The 22,452-nt window shown below is 36.5% G+C and overlaps 1 protein-coding gene across 1 annotated transcript; it reads left to right on the plus strand.

Annotated features, from left to right (window-relative positions):
* Nucleotides 1-435: 435 nt before the first annotated feature.
* HOXC13 (homeobox C13) lies at nt 436-5,166 on the plus strand. The gene is made up of 2 exons (XM_069972196.1): nt 436-1,133; nt 4,466-5,166. Exons 1-2 carry the CDS (start codon nt 464-466, stop codon nt 4,720-4,722), a joined length of 927 nt encoding a protein of 308 aa, XP_069828297.1. The 5' UTR covers nt 436-463; the 3' UTR covers nt 4,723-5,166.
* Nucleotides 5,167-22,452: the final 17,286 nt, after the last annotated feature.

A 22,452-nucleotide genomic window follows, 5' to 3' on the forward strand; every position in this document is an offset into this window, starting at 1 on the left:
TAAAAGCAAAAAGCAAACAGAATGACAATCTGAATACTACAACATATTGGGAATACATATTAATATCTGCAGTTACATACAACAACATCAATATCATAAAATATTATTATTTTCCATTGAAGAATATGGTTCTGCTAAATTTCCAGAGCATTTCTCCTCTTGATGGCCATCTGTGGGTGTTTACCCTGCTTCTCCTTTAAGGGTCGGTCCCCGGGAGTCTCCAGACTACACCATGTAGCGTGCGGTGCCGGCAGCAGCCTCGGCTAGGAGGAGTCACGTGTCCTCATTGTAGTCTATGCGTCCTGGATCACGTGGTGCTAGTAGATTTCTTAATGAAGCCCGTAGACCTGCCTCCCCCCCCTCCCGCACGGCGCATGCGCGTCCATAGACAATAATGTTGTAGGGAATTAGGTGACTCTCTTTTGGGAAGCTGACTTTTAAAAAGCCACGGGCAGACCATGCTATGACGACTTCTTCCCTGATCCTGCATCCACACTGGGCGGATACCTTCATGTACGTGTATGAAACAAGCCCGAATGAAAAGACTCTCAAGAAAAGCTCAGACATGGAGGGACTGAGTGGGAACTGTCCAAGCACTCACTGCAGGGATTTTATTTCTCATCCAGCATTGGGGCGCCATTCCAGCAGCATAGGAAGCCACCAAGGACCTGTGTACACGGATATAACCTCTGCAGAGGCTGGCACCAGGCAGTGCCCAGGACCCACATCTTCTTCCAATGCCTCCCTGGGCTATGCCTACCCGTTTGGGAGCAGCTACTACGGCTGCAGGTTGTCCCAGTCTCACAACGTCAATTTGCACCAGAAACCCTGCTCGTACCACCCGTCCGACAAGTACCCCGAGCCCAGCAACCCCTTACCCAGCGAGGACTTCTCTTCCAGGGCCAAAGAATTTGCATTTTACCCCAGTTTCGCCAGTTCTTATCAGACAGTCCCTGGCTACTTGGACATGTCAGTAGTCCCGGGGATCAGCAGCCATCCGGAGCCCAGGCATGATACCCTCATCTCTATGGAGGGCTACCAACACTGGGCTCTACCCAACGGCTGGGATGGGCAAGTGTACTGCTCCAAGGACCAGTCCCAGTCCAGTCATCTATGGAAAGCACCTTTCCCAGGTAACTATGGCTCTATGGCATTGGCAATAATTGGATTATATTATTATGGTTATTATGGCATTGGCAATAACTGGATTATTATATTGTTATTCTAATATATATATATATATATATATATATATATATATATATATATATACATATATATATATACACACACACATACACATACACACAGACACACATACATACATACATACACACACACACATACACATACACACAAACACACACATACATGCATACATACATACAGACAGACATACATACACACATACATACATACATACATACATACACACACACACACACACACACAGACACACACACACACCTACAAGCAGATGTCTGTTTCTCCCCACAATGACATGTTTTGGTATTTTAGGTATTAATGGCCTCTTTGTCTACTTGCAGAAGCATTTCTTGTGCTGACACTTTGATTCTATGAACTGATCCTTCCTCTAGCTTGTTGATCCCCGGTAACATGTATGGACATAACGTCTTCTTCCTGGGTGTAGGAATCTGCAATTAAAGATGTAGGTGTCATCTGGCAGATCCAGCCTCGTTATACACGGGGATTCATGGGCTTTTCCTCCCTTCCTTTGGGGAGACATTTAGCAGCAGGCAGCAGTCATCCTCATAGCCTGTGTAATGAATTTGTGGGGGATACGAGTGTGTACTGCTATTCTGCACACCTCCATGTATATAGAATGCAGTCCTCAGGTCTGTGCCCTCTACTATAGAATGTGCACTGCATGTGCCATGCTGTGTGTACTCAGATACTCCTCCATTGTAAACAATATACCTTCTAGTTTACGTTATTAAACAATAAAGCATGCTCTAGTAACTGGGAAGTGCATATACTAGGGATAGACCAAGCGTGACATGTACAATTACACACCTGACTACAGCACCTACTGGGGAAATGTAATAATGGCTTTATCTAGCTGTGTAATTCTCTATTTTCACGTGTGTGTGTGTGTGTGTGTGTGTGTGTGTGTGTGTGTGTGTCTGAGATGATATTAATAAAAACTGACTGTTTATGGAGCTATATAACTAGTAGTGTCTACATACAGTACTAGTGTATATCTACATAAATTCTCCAAACCACCCTCCATCTTTTCATTATCTATCCCTTTATCTACCTACCTATCTATTTATTTATTTACCCATTCATTCATCCATCCTTCCATCTATCTATCTATCTATCTATCTATCTATCTATCTATCTATCTATCTATCTAATCTGTCATCTATGTATTATCTATCTACCACCTATTCTCTATCTATCTATCTATCTATCTATCTATCTATCTATCTATCTATCTATCTATCTCTTTATCTACCTACCTACCTACCTATTTATTTATGTACCCATTCATTTATCCATCCTTCAATCTATGCATCCATCATCTATCTATCTCTTATGTATGCATAATGTATCTATGCATTATGTATCTATCTGTCTGTATGTCTATTATCTATCTATCTATCTATCTATCTATCACCTATTACCCATCTATCTCTTATGTATGTATGCATCTATCTATCTATCTATCTATCTATCTATCTATCTATCTATCTCTTATGTATGTATGTATGTATGTATCTATCTATCTATCTCTTATGTATGTATGTATGTATCTATTTATCTATCTATCTATCTATCTATCTATCTATCTATCTCTTGTGTATGCATGCATGTATGTATGTATGTATGTATGTATCTATCTATCTATCTATCTATCTATCTATCTATCTATCTATCTGTATGTCTATCGCCTATCTTTCGTCTGTCATTAACAGCAACAATAACGTCTACGTCAGTTCTTGCCTGCCTGCCTGTCTACCAATCTATGTATGTCTACGTATCTAGCCACTGTATTATGTCTCTTTTATGTCTGTTTTTGTCTGTCTGCCTATATCTATCTATCTATCTATCTATCTATCTATCTATCTATCTATCCAGTTATAAACTACCATATGACTTAAAGAGTATATGTATGTCTATACAAAATGTACTTCAGTTTACTATTTATCTATATATCTAGCATCAAACATCACAAAATAATTTGAAGTATAGTCTTTTGTGTAAGGTGGTGATATATAACAGCTGATTGTATATTTATTTTATATTTAATTTTATATATGTATATGTATATAATATATATATATATATATATATATATATATATATATATATATATATGTATTCTGTTGTACTGGTTATTTATAAAATATGAAAGCTCTCCCATTTGTATATTTCAAATATCCCCATATCTCTCAGTATAGCTATTTGTGTATATATTTTAGATATGTGCTATTTATTATATACAATACAAACGTGTATGTATGGATTGATAGATATATGGACAGGTGTGCTTTTTTATTGGTACTTTACACCAGTGGAGCATGTTCTCTGTCCTATTACATATAATGCCTCCACATACTCAGTTCGTCTTTACAAATATATATATATATATATATATATATATATATATATATATATATATATATATGCGTGTGTTATAGTATATTTCTTTTCTTCATTTGGTCTATATATTTATTGTGCATTATTTATGTATAATAAATCATTATCCCATTATTTTTGTGACTTGTAGAATTAAATATCTATTTATACACACTAGACAAAGAATATGTATGTTTTAGGTATGAAGAGAGAAAGAGATAGACAGATGGAGAGAGATAGACATTAATGGTGTTTGTGAAGACAACCAATATAGATACAAGATTATCTAGGCACTATTTGGAGGGATACATCTGCGATGCTGCTAGCAGTATTGACCATGAAATTGGTGCAGATATTATGGTCAATCATTTAAAAAAATATATATCCTACTTGATATGTGAACAAGGATGATTTCTATAGGCTAGATAGGTCTTGTGGCTGTATGTTCTTGCACCATATTGTGGCTTTATAATAAATTTGTAACCTACACTACAGAGCAGCCAGGCACAGTGCCTGTCAGTGTTTGCAGCCCTAAATATCTCCTAAATACACTATTGTCGCAGCCTAAATCTAGGTCCCAATATTCAGGTACTAGAAAAGCACCAGTCATCTGCTCCAGCACCTGCCCATTGTTGTCCCTGTCCCCCATGTGCCTGACTAGGAGCACTGAAGTTGAAATGAACTTGATCTTGATGATAAATCTTGCAGGCGTCTTTTGTAGAATTGTTGAACTAATGTGGCCATCTAAAGATGTCAGGCTGGGGGGGAGGGGGATTTATTGGAGCTCCTAGACCCATGTCATCCATGGTGGGAAGAAAGACTGCGGGCTGTAGGGTAAAAATCTCCTGTTTGTTTACTGCAGATGTGGTGCCTCTCCAGCCAGAAGTAAGCAGCTACCGCAGGGGCAGGAAAAAGAGGGTCCCCTACACCAAAATCCAGCTGAAGGAGCTAGAGAAGGAGTATGCAGCCAGCAAATTCATTACCAAAGAGAAGAGACGGAGGATTTCCACTGCCACCAGCCTGTCTGAGCGCCAGGTTACCATATGGTTCCAAAACCGGAGAGTCAAGGAAAAAAAAGTCATCACCAAATGCAAAACCTCTCACCTCCATAATACCTGACAAGAGAGGGGTCCCCAATCCCCCCCAAACCTCCCTCACCTCCCCCTGAACAAATATTTATCTCATTCCCATGCATAAGACATTTCTCCAAATGAACTATGGATTATTTAATATAGAAATGGAATGCAAGTGACAGAATCTGCCACTGGTCCCAGCACCCAGCCCCCCAAACGACAAGCTTCTCCTTGCATCCCAAACTGTGAATATCCACGAGCCTGATGCTCTCTAGGCTCTATGCATATAGAAATATATACAGAAAGGAATATATAGAGATATATTTAATGTCAAACACTCAGCTCTTATCCTTAGCCTGGGACGTGGTTCTGTCACTGTCATGGAGAGCCTCGATGACACAAGACATCTGTCTGTTTCTTCCATTATCTGGAGTCTTAATTCATTGTCTTAATAATAATAATTATAATAATAATAATATACCGTGTAAATAAGTTATGTTGAGTATGCTTGAATATCTTGTTAAAAAAAAAAAATCACAAGAAATGCCCGTCTATGTTTATTGTGCTGGGAGATTCAGCGTCAAATGGGCAGGGAGCCTCTGGTGCTTGAAGGGTTAACTGCTCTAGAACGTTCTATTCTAGAACGCTGACACTTTGACGTAGCGTCTCGTTCTATGGCCGCATATGGCAGCAATAGAGAAGGTTCTGGAATTGGCTCCAGCTTGGAAGCCATCAGTATTATGAGTATTCCAGCAATGTTACATCCATATTTGCATTATTTTGGGAAGTATGATTTTGTTTCAGTCATATTGATTGGACGCTATCCGCTACGATTTTCTGTATCTTAAGTTCACCTTGTTTTTTGTTTTTTTTTGTTTGTTTTTTTGGTATGGAATATACTCAATGCCAGTCTTAAGCACTGCTACATGTGTCCAGGAAACAGGATGTGCACAAGGTATGCTGTATAGATCTCATTTTTATTATTTTGTCGTGTATAATGTATAGTATTGTGGTGTCTGAATATTATCTGTAATGGAAGAAAATTCATTTCTTGAAATAAATATCATCTGGCTTGATGTACTGTACTATTGTTTTCGTATTGGAGATTTCTCAACGAATAAGTGGAAAAACCTGAAAAAGATAACCACTAGTTTCAGTTATGTATCGAGAGATCATTCCTGTAATAGCAGCTGACAACTACAAGGGGGTATGGGAATCCATAGGGAAGGAGAATAGCTGAAGAAACAACAGAAAGCTAGCTAGTAGATAGATAGATAGATAGATAGATAGATAGGTAGGTAGATAGGAGATAGATAGATAGATAGATAGATAGATAGGAGATAGATAGATAGAAGATAGATAGATAGAAGATAGATAGATAGATGATAAGAGATAGATAGATAGATAGATAGATAGATAGATAGATAGATAGATAGGCGATAGATAGATAGATAGATAGATAGATAGATAGATAGGAGATAGATAGATAGATAGATAGGAGATAGATAGATAGAAGATAGATAGATAGAAGATAGATAGATAGAAGATAGATAGATAGATGATAAGAGATAGATAGATAGATAGATAGATAGATAGATAGATAGATAGGAGATAGATAGATAGATAGATAGATAGATAGGAGATAGATAGATAGATAGATAGATAGATAGGAGATAGATAGATAGATAGATAGATAGATAGATACATAGATAGATACATAGATAGATAGGAGATAGATAGATAGATAGATAGATAGAATTTCAGAATCTATCTTATATGTATCCATCTATTTCACTAATGCTATCTATCTAATATATATATATATATGTATTTCAGTCTGATGTAATGTCTATCTATCTATCTATCTATCTTTATATCTATCTATCTATCTATCTATCTATCTATCTTTCAGTCTATCATATGTGTATATATATATGTAAATTTGTATTTCAGTAGGATGTAATGTCTAACTATATATATATATATATATATATATATATATATGTGTGTGTGTGTGTGTGTGTTGTTCAGTCTGCATCTATCTATCTATCTATCTATCTCCTCTGTCTGTCTGTCTGTCTATCTTCTGTCCTTTAGGCACCTATGTTAGCTTCTGCTCTATCCTTTCCTAGATTTGATCTAGTTCTGTGCATATTAACCTCAATGCAATTTGATTTCTATTTCAATTAAGTTGCATTGCAATTAGCTCTTAATGGCTTCATAAATGAATTATTGTATAAGTGGAAAAAGTTGTCTTTAGGGTTCATTCATACTTCCATATTATAATATGGATGGATACAGATTGTTGTTTTTTCTTTGTTGTGTTTGTTATATTTTTTCCCCATCTATATCGTATTCAATTTTGTTCTGTATTATTAGTTATCAGTTTTTTCATTCATATTTGGTTGATTTTCTTTTAAAGGATTAACTATTTTTTGTTGTTGTTGTTATGGTAATGAATGCAGATGTAGAAAATGGCACAGATATACAGACATGAATTACAGAAAATGCGTCAAACTATACCAATAAGTTAAATACAAGTACCATAGCGGGAAAACCTAAAAATAGCCATTCACACGTATTGATTTGTTTTTTTTAATGTAAAAAAATGAGCCCCTCAGTCTGGAATCACTCCTGTAGTTTTTAGGGTTCTATATATCACATCTTTATTAGTTCCATTTTTTTTCATTAAAAAAAATCCAATACATAATGTTTTTATTCAAAGTTCTCTTATTTTGTTAATGACTTTTTATGTCCATGTCATTTTTTTTAATACATAGCATGTTACAGTATTAGTTCTGGTAGTATGTTTAACCCATAGAAGTCAATGGGTTGAACGTACAAATGCCTTTGTATAGTTTACGTATATATGTATTTGTTCCTTTTTTATATCCCTATTTCTGCAACACTGACGGAGCAGCAATAATATAGTTAATTATGGTGCAAATGTAGACAAAAACAGACGTAAAATTGTAAAGGAAAAAAAACAAGGGGATCCATATTATACTTCTACTTTCATATGAAGGAGTAAATAACACTTTAGTGGTTTTTAGTGCGGTTTTGGATGTATTTCTGGCTTTAGCTCAAAAAAACTGCAACAAACGCTTTACATAATACGGCCACAAAAACCGCATCTGTGATTTCAGCCTTAGGCTACGTTCACACACAGTAAAATCAAAGCAAAATACGGCAGTAAAATAAGTATAAAGCGTGGTCCTATTGTTAATCTAATAATGTACTATATTTAAGTCTTTGGAAAACTGTTGGCAAAAAAAAAGTTGTAAAAATAAAATATTATATATACATATATATATATATATATATATATATATATATATATATATATATATATATTACAATGTGTGCCCAGATGGCTTTTTTCCATGAATTTCAATATAGCACATTATTAGATTCCCAGTTTGGCCGCATTTCACTGTATTTTTCTTTTCTTCTACTCTGTGTGTGTGAACACGGCCTTATGAGTATCGCTTGATTTGTGCTTAAAAATAAAACCCGCAAACACCCATCAATTATTTCGAAATCCCAGTATTTCAGATCGTTTCTAAGAACCTTCCCCATTGGGTCAGTGCGAAAATAATTATTATGTGCAATTATAGTATTTGTGCGGTGTCTATACCTGAATATAAGTAAGTGGTGTATATCTCTAGAAGTGAATCACCATTCCCGAGTCATTTGTAATGAAGTGTTTCAGTGACAGCACTCACACCCTGAAACAAATCCTAACATTTAACAGCTTCCACTTAGCCCTGCTCCTCCTTCTGCCTCTGTTCTGTCAGTAAGCTGACTTCATCTTTTTAAATGGATGCATTTTTATATTTATTATTTTTATTTATTTATTAATTTATTTGTATATATTTATGTATTTGCTGCTACTGAACACACCGCCGTTTACTATATCTTTTTTTTTTTTTTGCACTGCAGTGTGCCTTTATGAGTCAGTCAGGATGATACTTATCACTACTGTATGAGCAGACAATACACAATTTATTGAGGGTTCCCAGAATACAGGCCCAGGCTGCTTGAGAGCAATACTCATTTCCAGTAAGTTTTCCACAAGCTGCATTTCCTTCAGCCACAGACAGGAGACATCGCATATTTCAGGCAGACGCCTTGAGAAAAGACTTGATTTATGGCCCTTAAAGCCGCATTACATTGTTTCTACTTAAGGTATATTTCAAGCCAGCAAGTTTTCTGCTAAATTATGTACTAGTGATAACTAAAGGCTGCTAGGAAGTCATTTATTCCTGTTTATAAGGCTTCTGTCACTTAAATTATCATATTAGCCCATGCTGAAGTGAGCAGAGGGGGCCCAGCCCAAACTAAAGGGGCCAGAATTTTCTCTATGGTTGTCTGTTCTTCAAGCTATAGCTCGGTTGTATTTGTGTATTTTAGCAGAGGTGCTTGTAAAGAAAGGTATGCCGCTTGCGTTATTGTAAATTGCTTGCAAATATTATTATTTGTGTTAATGGTATTGTTTGGAATAGTTAAACTCTGTTCATATCATGTTTGGCCCATACATATTAAGAGAGAAATATTAACAACCTTGTCCTGGACTGTCCTCTGTTTTCTTGTTTGTTGTTTAATACGTTGCCAGGTTTACATCTTAATAGTTTCTTTTAAGGCAATCAAAAGTTTTACTGTCATATGGTAAAGCAAAAGGAAAAAAATCAGCATAAGGCTATGTTCACACAGTGGTTTTTCTTGTCCGTTTATAAATTTTATAATGATGTCTGTCATTTTGAGTCCAGAATGACGTCTGTTATTTTGAGGATTGGCCTCCCCTCAGTGCAATAACAGCTGCTGGTACTTTTATTCTAGTTCAGGTGGACTAATTGGCCTTTGGGTGTGTGTTTAATTGAAAGTCAATTGGATTTAATAGTAAAAATGGAGAAAGAACGGTGAAAAAAGAAAAACTGTGTGTGAACAAAAAGAAAATAACGTCGGCTGTTTTGAAAAGACGTCCAAAAATATTTGACATCATCGTTATTTTGACGTCCACGCAGATAACGTCCGTTATTTTATACACTGTGTACATTGGACGTCCGTCATTCCATTGACTTCAATGCATTGCAGTCAGTTAAATAACAGACGTCTTTTTAAATAGAAAAAGCAGCCGCCTTTTTTCTTTTTTTGACGTTGTGTGAACACAGCCCTAAAAAAAAAATATTACTGGAAAGAAATATTTGGAGACAGTACTTTATACTCTTTTTCATCCCACTGTTCACACAAAATCAAAAATAGAGAAAAGGCGGCTGATTTTGGTATTTAAGAAAACGCCTGTTATTGCTGCGATTTAACTGACTGCAATGGCAATGCATTGAAGTCAATGGTTGGACGGACGTCCAATGCACACAATGTACTGAATAACGGACGGTTTTAATGCGGACGTCAAAATGCAGTGACGGCTGTTGGTACATTATTCTAGTTTGGCTTACTAATTGTCCTTTGGGTGTGGCTTAATTGAAAAGTCCATTGAATTTAATTGTAAAAACTGAGAAAGAACGGTGACATAGAAAAACCATGTGTGAACAACTAATAAAATACATCAGCTGTTTGCAAAAGACATCCGAAAATAATGATCATGTTAATTGTTTTGACGTCCATGGTAAAAACGTCCGTTATTCAATACATTGTGTGCATTGGACGTCCGCCTTCCGATTGACTTCAATGCATTGCCATTGCAGTCAGTTAAATCGCTGCAAAAACGGACGTTCTTTTCTCTATTTTTGACGTTGTGTGAACATAGCCAAAGGCAAATTAGTCCACCTAAACTAGAATAATGTACAAACACCAGTCATTGCACTAAGAGGAGGCCAGATAGCTAAATAACGTCTGTTACTTTAGGCTCAGAATGACAGACGTCATTTTAAAACGGAGCTGAAAAAACGTTGTATGAACATAGCCTCTCTATTCCCTAATTTAATCTGTGCAAAAAGTATCATAGTATTATCGCATAATGCAGGAAGAAAATTTAATTCACTTTTTGTGTTGCGTGGATTTTATACTACTTAATGGAGTGTTGGATATATTAAATGTGTCTAAAATATATGACTTCTAAAACACGCCACCATTTTAGGCTAAAAAAAAAAGTCAAGGATAGAAATAAATGCTAAAAGTACCAAGGACCTGGTGCAAAATGTCTAGTAAACCCCTTCAATGTATCTCGGACTTTGTGCTTCTTAATAGACTATAACTTCTTTTTTTTAATCCAAGTGATTTTTTGATTGACAGGGCTTTAGTCTTTGTGTTTTAGACACGTGCATTAACTGCGAGCAGGCTGTCAGAATTTGTAGGCTTTTGCTCTGTTGGAAATTGTCGCTTTTAAAATTAAAGATTTATTTTGTAGAGAAATTCTAAAATTATAAAGAATATGTCTATCTCTGCTGTTTATTTTCTGAAGTTACGGAAATGCACAGGGCTATGGGTTATAATATAGCTGCCTAGGGATTACATTTTTCCTTTAAAAAATAATTGATCAGGATTTTTGTTGTTGTTTTTTTTTGCCTTCTTATTTTTTTGTTACCTTATTATGTCTTCCGAAGCTTAAGAAGCCACCCTGTAATCAGAATCACCTAAGTAGCCTCAACTAATGGGGAAAAAGGCCTTGAAAATGTGAAAGTTCTAGTTAAATACTCTAATTAGACAAAGCAGCTTCATCACATGACCAGTTTCCTGGTGATCACATGATCACTAGTATTAATTGAAGCACTGCTGCTTCACTTATTCTTATTAGAATGCTGTCTATGTAACGTATGTATGTATGTAATGTATTGAGAAGGCAGAGTCAGTGGAATGCCACCCCCACCCCACCCCCCTCGGGTCCTCAGCTATCGCTGACTCTTTGAACAGCCATTTTGAGGAGCTCGCTTTTTACAGCGCTCAAGTATATGGCCCCTTATAAAGGTGTATTGGTAGGCGTCAAGGGGTTAACTTTGAACTTTGAATTCGCCTTATTGTTCATTGTACTCCATTGAACCAGACAATGAGGTATCTTAAACAATGCCCTAACATTATTATAAAAGTAATTATTTCCTAAGGATTTATCTGTTCAAAGAAAAACTATAAATTATATTTATTGAATAGTGTATTTAGGCAGTTGCTATTTTTCATATTTCCATTATTATGCATGTGTGTTTCATTCATTGTTATAAAGATATTATTCTAATAGGTCACCTAACCTTTAAAAACTTCCATAGTATTTATATAGTACCAATATTTTATCAGTATTTTGGGACTTGAAGACTGTGGTGTCCTACGTACTGTTCTACTCCAATAATAGGGCATTAGACGTATATGACTTATTCTTAAGGCCTAATAATCTATTTATCTATGTAAAAAGGTTGCAGCGCAGTATCTCCCAGTATCTGGTATCTCTTCAGGGTTATTTAATAGTCTGATAAATAGTCTGGAGGAAAGAAGGGAAAGGAGGGACATGATTAAAACCTTTAAATATGTTTAGGGTTGAAATAAGGTTCAGGAGGGAAGTGTTTTTAATGCAAAACTGAACATAAGAAAAAAGGAGACACAATCTGAGTTTAATTGGGAAAGATAAGAAACAATACAAGAAAATATTACTTTACTGAAAAAGTAGTAGATACTGGGAACAAACTTCTAGCAGATGTGGTTGGTAAATCTACAATAACTGAATTTAAACTTGCCTGGGATAAACATATAAATATCCAAAGATAATAAAAAATACTAAAAGGGCGGACTAGAGGGGGTCTTTTCCTGCCGACAGTCTTCTATGTTTCAACAAAGTGGATGTATTGTGGCGTGACGTAAGGGGACTGAAATATAGCATCACGATGAATGTACATTAAACTATGCTCCCACAATGTAAAAATGAGTACAAACAATGGCCATTATTAATGTTCATGGTCATTGGTCATTAGCTCTTGACTTGCAACAACCGACATTATTTGCACTTATTTTTATATTGTGAGAACATATGGTTGCTGTTTAATAATTAGCTTGAAGAGATACTGGAAAGTGTGCTGCGGCCTTTTTATATATTGAAGTTTTGACTGTTGTATTGAGGTTCTTGTTTTACTGGCACCCTGTATGTCCTGGATCTGGTTCTGCTGCCTTCCTCTATGAATTTCTATCTATCTTTCTATCTATCTATCTATCCCTATCTATTGTTTTACAGTAATCCTATATTACTACAAAACCTATTGATATGTAGACTACACATAATGAAAAAAAACTCTTCAGTTAAGTATACAAAGTATATTTGCTGACATGATCTATTGTTTCCCAGCAGAACATCCTGTTAAATACAATAAGGACCTTTAAAAACAACTTCCATTGATAATAGTAAATGACACAAAGAACAGCGTAATTTCAAACTTTTGTCATAGCCTATGATATATTCTATATTTTGCTGGTAAATATTGTATCCATCAATGGAAATATTAATATCATGCTACATCTATAGGACACGAGAAAAAAAATCTAAATTTAAAGGAGGAGTTAAAAGCAGATTTGATTGTGTATGTGGATATTGCTATGTTAGGGACATATTTATGTTTTTACAGACCATTTTGTAGGCTTTTGTGTAACTAATTGAAACGTATTGGACATATGATGCATAATTGTACTTAAAGTAGAAAATTTATTGGCTATATTCAAGTTAAAAAAAAAGAGAGAGAGAAAAGGCGTCCACTTTTTATTTTTTAAAATAATGTCCGTTATTGCTGAATTATAACTGAAGTCAAAGGATGTGCCCAATGCACACAGTGTATTAAATAACGGACATTGTTTGCATGGACGTCAAATTCATGTTCATGGATGCTTTTTTTTAGTTGCTCACACACTTTTTTCCCCCACTTTCCTTTTACCATCTTTGCTATTAAATTCAATAGACCTTCAAAAAAGAACCAATACCCAAAAGGGCTTGAACTTTAATAATGTACCAACAGCCGTCATTGTAATGAGAGGCATCCAAAATGCAAAATGAGGGACATCATTTGGACCTCATAAAGATGGCCGTTATTTAAAAACAAAAAACGGAATCAAAACGTCATGTGTCATTTAGTGATGTTGTAGCAACGTGGATTCAAATTTTTGGATTTTTCAGACTGCTAGCGTCAGCGACACTAGGCATTGTCTTGAGGCTATGTTCACACACATACGGGCGTATTTTCAGTGTAACATGCTTTAATGTGCTAGGTTCACACTCTGTAAGCCTGTGTTCCCACAACTTCTTTTTTAATGTGGAAAATGTCCATTTTTATCAAAAGATGTACAGTATTCACGTTAAAAAAAAGAAGTTGTGTGAACATAGCCTTAGGCTTTGTTCACACACGGTATTTTTGCTCAGTATTTTGGTCCTCATATTGCAACCAAAACCAAGAGTGGATTGAAAACACAGAAAAGCTATGTTCACACATAAATTTTAAATTTATCGGCCATCAGCCTTTGTTATGAAATAATGGCCATTATTTGTCATAAAATGACGGCCATCCACTCAATTTCAACAGTATGTGAACATATACTTTCTGTGTTTTCAATCCATTCCTGGTTTTGGTTGCAATATGAGGACCAAAATACTGAGCAAAAATAGTGTGTGTGAACATCTGTAATTAAATATGGGCATCAAACTAATTACCATTCTTATTTTTTACTCTCACTCAAAATTAAACACTTTTTTTTATTTTCACTTAAAATTACAGCTTTATTTCAGCATTATTTTACTGTTTACAGATTCTAAGTGCCAGGGATTTCATTGCAGTTCAGTAACTTAAATGCATAAGGTAAAGGTTGAATGGAGATAAATGTACTGATTTTTATATGATCAAATGAACATAATATACAAAATGGTTATTGATGGATCCTGAACTTCCAGTCCATCATGATAATGAAAGTTTTGCAGATTTTTTATTTTTTATTCTCAACAGTTTTGAAAAGCAACTTCTGTACAATAGTTTTATTTTGCAATATGTTATTATTTTACTTATTTATTTTGAGGAGGGGGGGCTTGATGACCATAATGAATAAGTAGAAGAAAGTTAGGGGGTCTCGGAAAAAAGAAGGCCCAGATCTGGTTAGCTTCATCCTTCATTTTAATGGGCTATGAAACTGTGGAAGGGTCTACAATGGTAGTGAACAATGTTAATAAGAATTAACACAAGAGTCTTGACGAGAGGATGACGGCAAACAAGTACCAAGACCCCCCCCCCCATCTCAGGCAGTTAGAGATGTGGTAGCGTTAACCGGCATCAGAAGCGGTGTAATTTTACACTTTTATATCAGTCTTCCTCGGCTCTTTGTACACCCCTAAGATTTCTAACAATATATAGACATTTTAGCTTTCCACTGGATTTTGGGAAAAAAAACCTCTTTGGTATATTATGTAATGTTTAGCTTCTTTTTCTATGTTTTTTTTATAACCATTTAAATGGTAATGGGAAATGTAGACATTTTTATATCTGCAGCAGGAACTGTGACTGTGGTTCACATGTAAACTTTAAAATACAGAAATTGCAAATGAGCATGATAAGTGTTGCCTGACTAGAGTTAATAAAAAAGAAGATTAAAACCTACATATGTGTAAGGATCACTATTGTTCCATTATACCAACCCAGTTACCATAATCCACTTTTTGAAATAATAATAATCATAATTCTATAAACCTATACTTATGGTTCTTTTCATATTCATTGAATATTTTTATATAGTTTTGCTTTATACATTTGTTTATTCTATATTTTTATTTTTCCTTTACATATTTTCACTCAGTATTTTTATTTATTTTAAAATAATAATAATAATAGTAATTGATAAAAAATCTTTTCTAGCGTACATTCTATTTATTGTATGATCTTTTTTCATTATTGAATCAATTTATTTTAGTTTTTATTTTTAATTACAAAGATATAAAATATTGGGGAACCTTCTTTATTAGTTAGAATAGCATTACATAAAGGAATTATTACTATTATTATTTGTAATATAATATATTTATTTTCTTGTGTGTATGAAATGCATAAGGTTCTGTCTGCTTTGGTTTCATTGTTAAGATTATATGTCAAGATCCATTACATTCTGTCCTAACCCATTCAACAAGTTCATTGTGATCTGTTATGATTAGAGATGAGCGAACCTCGAGCATGCTCGAGTTCATCCGAACCTGATCGTTCGGCATTTGAAAAGCGGCAGCTGCTGAAGTTGGATAAAGCTCTAAGATTGTCTGGAAAACATGGATACAGCCAATGACTATATCCATGTTTTCCACGTAGCCTTAGGGCTTTATCCAACTTCAGCAGCCACCGCTAATCAAATGCTGAACGTTCAGGTTCCGATGAACTCGAGCATGCTCAAGATTCGCTCATCTCTAGTTATGATCCAATGCAATATATAATTTTATTTAGTGAAGCTAATTGATATTTTTTGCATTTAGATCCTCTTCATGCCATATTTTTTCTATATACATTTTAAAAACTTTTCTCTTCAAACTTTTAGGCCCCCTTCACATATTTATGGCAGTCCATCTTTGTTGTTCTCCAGCTCAGTAGGTCTGGAGTGAAATGGACCTTTGAACTGATCCCATTTACCAGACAGGCCGGATGGAAGAACAAATCTTGCAGTGTTCCCCCATCCGTTCTGTCCAAGAACTGAGGGTTCCTATGAAAAGAAACTGATGATAACTGATGCATTTTTACCAGTTCCTGATAAAATAACTGGGCCAGACTGCCTGGCGTACTGTATGTGCACCCACTCTTTGAAATATATTTATTTGAATGGTATTTTTATCATAAAAAGTTATTTCCTGTTCAGAGCAGTCAGACCCCCAGCCATCCTAAAAATGGAGCTCATATGTCCCTTGAATGAATAAAGCGGCAGCAAGCATGTACAACCAGCGCTCCATTCATTCTCTATCTAGATTCCACACATTATAAAGCTCAGTGCTCGGCCCATAGAGAATGAATGGAGCACTGGCTGTGCATACATGCTGCTTCTTCATTGATTTGGGGGACATTTGTCTTCTGCTCTCGGGATCAAAGGGGGTCCGACCACTTTGGATAGGGCATAACATTTCATGATGAGTATTCCTGGTTATGTAGATATGTAGTCCTGTGGTCAAAGTTCTATGATTCACTTAAAGAGGTGATCCAGGGATTCTCTATAGAGGTCAGCCTTGATGTTTTCCCAGACCTCTAGTTCTGAAGGAGAATCTCGCTAGGTGCAAATGTCCACGATCCAGGGATGGCCTTCAGGAGTTAAAGGAGTTATCCAGGCTTATAAAAACATAGCCACTTTCTTTCAGAAACAAGACGAGAGCACCACTCTTGTCCTCAGTTTGGGTGTGGATTTTGCAGCTCAGTTACACTGAAGCAAAACTACAATTCCTATTATACCTGGAGAACCAAAGCTGTCCAGGCATTACGGGAATTGTAGTTGTGCAAAAGCCGGAGGGTGGCAGGTTTCCCATCCCTACTCTAGGGCAGGATTAAAGTCTTCCAGTAGTAGTAGTAGTAGTAGTAGTAGTAGTAGTAGTAGTAGTAGTAAAATACATTGTAGGAAACCTTCTAAATTAGTGATAATGCAGCTAACATAATATTATAAATTATGGTGGGCAGGTAAACCCTAGCCAGTGGAAGCTTTCTGTCAACCAACTTTCCTTTGGTAAAGTGAAAATGATCAAACTTTAAATTCATTTATTATATGGCTATTTATTAGGAAAGAGCATGTTGAGTTTAAATGTAGTTAAGAGTACAGCTTAGTTTTATTATAATGCCAGATAATAGCCTCCTAACAATAGTGTGATGCTATACAAACAAAAGACAGTCTTTGAGCAAATATGGAAAGTACACAGTTCTGTGTTTGATTCTTGACAACAAAAAAAAGAAAATTAACTATTGTTTAGAATGTTTCGTCTTAACCCATGCATGGCCTGTGCCAACGTGTGGTTGATAAGATGCAGACCCCTAGCTTTGGTAAAATCTATCCTACATTCAAGCAAAGCCTTGTCATTTATAGCAGATCCTGCATAACTCTCTGATGTATGTCCCTTTATTCTGTACTTCTTTGGAGGAGGCAAACAGAGAACGTGATACAGAAGCAGGCTTGTAATGTCATAGGACTTTCGTGTGAGACTCTCATTATGCTTTTCAGGAAGAGTAAGGTTTAGGAAAATCTCTTCATGATTTGTATTTATGGACGTATACAAATATAATCATTTCAAATAATAAAGTAAAAAATTATATATATATTCACCATGCCGGATCCTCTAAAATTCAGTATTTGCCATTAAACTCCTTGTTTGGCGCCATCAAAGTTGACCACAAAAAAATGGAAGCATTGCAACGTTTTCAAAGAAATCAGGGTACAGACATGCCAGGCATGCCAGAGTGAATGGCACTTTTTTTTATAGCTGCTCTTTGCTTTGTTTATTAGATGAGGGTGCTGAATGCAGGACCCCCTGTATTGACTCAGAATACCCTAATCATTTTACAATAGGTTTTCTAAACCTGGCAACCACACTAACCCTTTCATGACGGTGGAGACTCTAGGTCTTAACAAACAATGGAAATTTTCACATTCTTAAGTAGATTTTTTTTTTTTTAATTCTTCTCTCTTTATTTTTGCAGAACAAATAAGAATTTCCCAATTGCTGCAGTTTTTTTTAATATGATTCTTATGTAGGGGAGAATGTGTTTTTTTTTTTTTTTTTTTTTTACTAAATCACATCTCTCATATACTAAATCACATTCGTGCATATAACTGCAAGTGCTTATTGGTATGATTTTATATATCAATGTAAAATCTTATGTGATATTTTGGAGGTTTGTATTGTGATGCACGATGCTATCTGTGAAACTGATTTTGTTTAGGGGCAGTAGGATTGGCAATGGTTTGCTTGGGGCCCTGTGAGTGGCACATATTTATGGGGGCATCATAATCGGCATTTTCTATTGTGAGAGAACAGTGTGTGGTACTTTTATGCACAGGGGGTGATGCTTTTATATTTAGGGGACACATTGTGTGCCACATTCATATTCATGGGTCACACTGTGTGATACTTTATACTCAATGCTAGTATGGTAGTATTATATTTAGGGGGCTCAGTGTATGGAGCCATTATATTAATTGGGTACAGTTTATTATTTATGTATTATTATTATTATTAATATACAGTGTTCAGTATTATAATATTTTGGGGCACAATGTATGGCACCGTTATGTTCAGGAGTTCAGTGTGTGAAACTTTGGGAGGTATTGTATGTATATAGGTGGTATTATATGTCGCTGTGTTATATTTAAGAATTAGGGGCACAGTGTTTTGTACTATGAGAATTTTGTATTAGTATAGAGTGAAGAGAGATATAAAAAAGAGCCAAAAACACTGGTGACAAACTCTGTAGAAACAAATCATGTCCAGGAAGGTTGTCATTAGAGATCAGCCTGCTACCTTTTAACTTAGTGCCGCTCCTCCCTGGGTGCCTGGAAAAGCTAGATCCAGTCCTGGGAAACTTCTCCTAGTTTCCCAAGAATGGAACCAGCTTTTCCCAGCACCTGGAGCGATTTGCTTTGTTATTACTGTATATTGCTCATCTCTTGTTTTAATGGTTTGGGCAAGATAGCGAAGAAAAGGTAGAAGAAGAACTTCAAGCAGATAAGCTGTCACTTGTGAGGCATTCTCTTGTCTCCAACTTGGGCGGGGTTTCGCTGCTCAGTAAAGCAGTAAAATGTAAAGATTTGCTAACTTTTTTTGTTCTCAGTCCACTTCTTGTTTTAGTTAAAAAAATACTGAGCAAAACAATATGTGTGAACATAGCCTAAAGGGGTATGCCTATCCCAGCTAATATAGTTAAATTTATCAAGTATACATTTTACACATACATTCATTTAGTAAACTTGCCTCCTTTTCCGGATATGCCGCTCTTTCCCTCACATTCTTTACAGCTTGTTGTCTAGGATACCAACCACCAATCTGCTCTAAAAGCAGGGGAAGCAGTGACCTTCCCTACAAGTTTAACTGTCATAGTTAAGATGGGGAAAACCCTTTTATATCCTGGTTGTAGGGGTGTATTTATGCTAAAAGCCTTGTTTAGTGCTATATGTATGTACTCTGGTTAGTTCTAGTGGTGTATAAGCCATATTAGCTTTGTTAAGATTAGTTTTAATGTTGTATGTATTGTATGTACTGAGCTTGGTCCCAGTGCTGTATTTATATTATTAGCCTGTTTCTGTTACTGTACTTATTTACTGAGTGTGGACCAGATGATGTATTGATGTACTACGCTTAATTCTGGTGCTATATTGATGTTAGGAGTAGAGGTGAGCGAAGCAGGTGTTAAGGTTCATATCTAGCAAAACAATCAGCTTTTGAAGCCTGCTCCATGGAGAAAGTGGATACATCCCAAGGACTGACCTGACTGTGTCAAACTAGCTTGGCCTACAGTGTCTGTGCTCTAGGCCTGCAACACCTCTCCGTCCCTCCTCCCCACTCTCTTCATCATTAGAAATGCCCATGGGTAGGTTTTGACATATGTATCGCTTGCCTAAACACTGCACATGTGCCTTAATGATTCAGCAGAGGCGTCGCAGGCCTAGGGCACAGACACTTTTGGCCACGCCAGTTTGACACACAGCTGCAAGTTTAAAGGTTGTTTTTTAGGACAATAGCAGATTGTGGGTACTCTTTAAAAGCCTGTGAGTCTCTTTAAATCAGATAAACTTTTGTATTCAGCCAGTGTAAGAAAAAAAAAAAAAGGCTAGGAGATTTGTTGTGGTGTGCCGTCCAGACCCTGAAGCACTATCTCTTTAATGTATGTAGGTGGACAGATCATTACTTTTAGTCAAATGCATGCTCGTCCTGTACAATGGCTTCACTCTCTTTTATGATGTCACTCATAACTCATAACAACTGTGAGTGATGTCATTGTTCAATATGGCAAAAATGGCAATTTAGAGCTTGGCACTAAAGAGCCTGCTCACCAGTAAAATCAAGGTCAAAAGTAGTCTTTTATTCTCTAGGAAGGTCTCCTTTATGGTTGCTCCACACAATATTTTTTGTGTGTGTGTGTGTGTGTGTGTGCGTGTGTGTGTCCCAAGTGCTGGGAAAGGGGAGGATAAAAGAAATAACATCCTCTTACCTCCCCCAATTCAGTGCTGGTGGCCGCATACTGCTACTCCCATACCACCACTTCCTGATCTGAGTGGGGACCCGGGTTGAGTAGGGACATGTCCACCTAGCCAGTCAACGGCCGAGGCGGGACCCCACTGCAGCCGCTGACTGGCTGATAGGGCCTCACATGTCACGACACAAGACCCCGCTCAGACCAGGAAGCGGCCGGGGACCAGAGCGGCAGGATGCGACCACCAGCGCTGGAGCAGGGGAGGTAAGGGCACTTTTTTTTATCCTCCCTCTCCCAAGCACTTGCTAAAAAAAATGGGTCTGGCCAGACTTCTCCTTTAAAGGGAATCTGTCTGCCTGTAGACACTTGCAATTGATCAATAGATCATGGAATCCGGGACAGTAAAAATAGGATTTATTGGCCATGCAACCTGCCAAGTGTATTCTCACTGCTTTCCCTATTTTTTATATAGTAGCGGTTTTTAGAGTTCAAAATGGATGATAGACAAAAAAAAAGCTTTGTGTGACACCATCCTTAAGGGTGAATATCCAAATATATAATGTTAAAGACACATCTGAGGACTTACATATTAATGTGAATATGCAAATAAATATGTGAATACTTGACATTGAGATGGTGTTTCTTACCTACTGCAAAAAGCCATTAAAATGAACACACTTGGATAATCACCAATTAGCATGAAGAAGGAGAATTTTGCAGCCTGCTACCAAGAGGTGTAGTTTATAGCTGTTTCCCAACAGCACAGTCTATGTATGAGAGTGGCCACAAATTCCACAAGGGAAATATTCTGCTCCTGTCAACAGAAACCCATTTATTTGATAAGTCTGCAGTTGTTTTAGCCTGGAGCACATTTTCTAATATGACAGACATTCAATTAGTGAAAAGGATATCAGGGAAATACTTTTATTGTTAATAAAAATGTGTTTACCATGTGTCAAAACCACTGGGTCATTTTCAGTCTGTTATAGTTTTTGGTAAATTTAATAGAGATAGAAGTCTGTGCGTTTTTCACAATATATCTATGTTTTTACATGCAATATTTAAATGTGTTTACTTCAGTTTCCCCCCTTATCCTCTGCAAGGAGTGTGGTGTTACTGCAGGATTTTCCCCGAGGTCATGGTCCCCATAATAGTCACAATTGGAGGCAGGAGCAGGAAGAAGTAAAAAGCAATGAACAAGAACTGGGGCAAGGAAAGATATGTACATTAAAGCGTAACTGTCATTTAAATGTCACTTTTCAGAAATCAATAAGTATCAATAGTGATTTTAACAGGTTTTATTAAGCAAAAGAGTTTCCTTCTGTAGTCAAAATGCTGTTTTGCAGCCTCCCCCTCACTTCAGAAGAAGCAGGATTTCTTTGTCAATTATGGTCTATGGAGGGGGGGGGGGGGCGAGGGGATGAGCGAGCACAGAGAGGAGAAAAGGCAGTCTGCAAAAAACACCATCTTGCAATCTTTTCTCACCAAGTTCCCAGACTAACACTGACCTGTCTGACCTGTGAACCCAGTGTTTTATGTGCCCAATCTCAAAACAGCAGAGCTGTTTCTCTCCTCTTCCTGCTGACTCATCCCCGTCAGAGATCAGCAGAGGAATATTTGGTCTTCACCATACTCTAAGAATAGTTTACTGAATGCTCAGACACATGTTTGTT

This window comes from Dendropsophus ebraccatus, chromosome 5 (assembly GCF_027789765.1).
Source record: "Dendropsophus ebraccatus isolate aDenEbr1 chromosome 5, aDenEbr1.pat, whole genome shotgun sequence".
Lineage (NCBI taxonomy): Eukaryota > Metazoa > Chordata > Amphibia > Anura > Hylidae > Dendropsophus > Dendropsophus ebraccatus.

Excerpts from the sequence above, each read along its gene's own strand:
- HOXC13 (XM_069972196.1), top strand. The coding sequence starts at position 464 with ATGACGACTTCTTCCCTGATCCTGCATCCACACTGGGCGGATACCTTC. Across the intron at positions 1,134-4,465 it reads ATGGAAAGCACCTTTCCCAG|ATGTGGTGCCTCTCCAGCCA; the intron begins GTAACTATGGCT and ends TGTTTACTGCAG.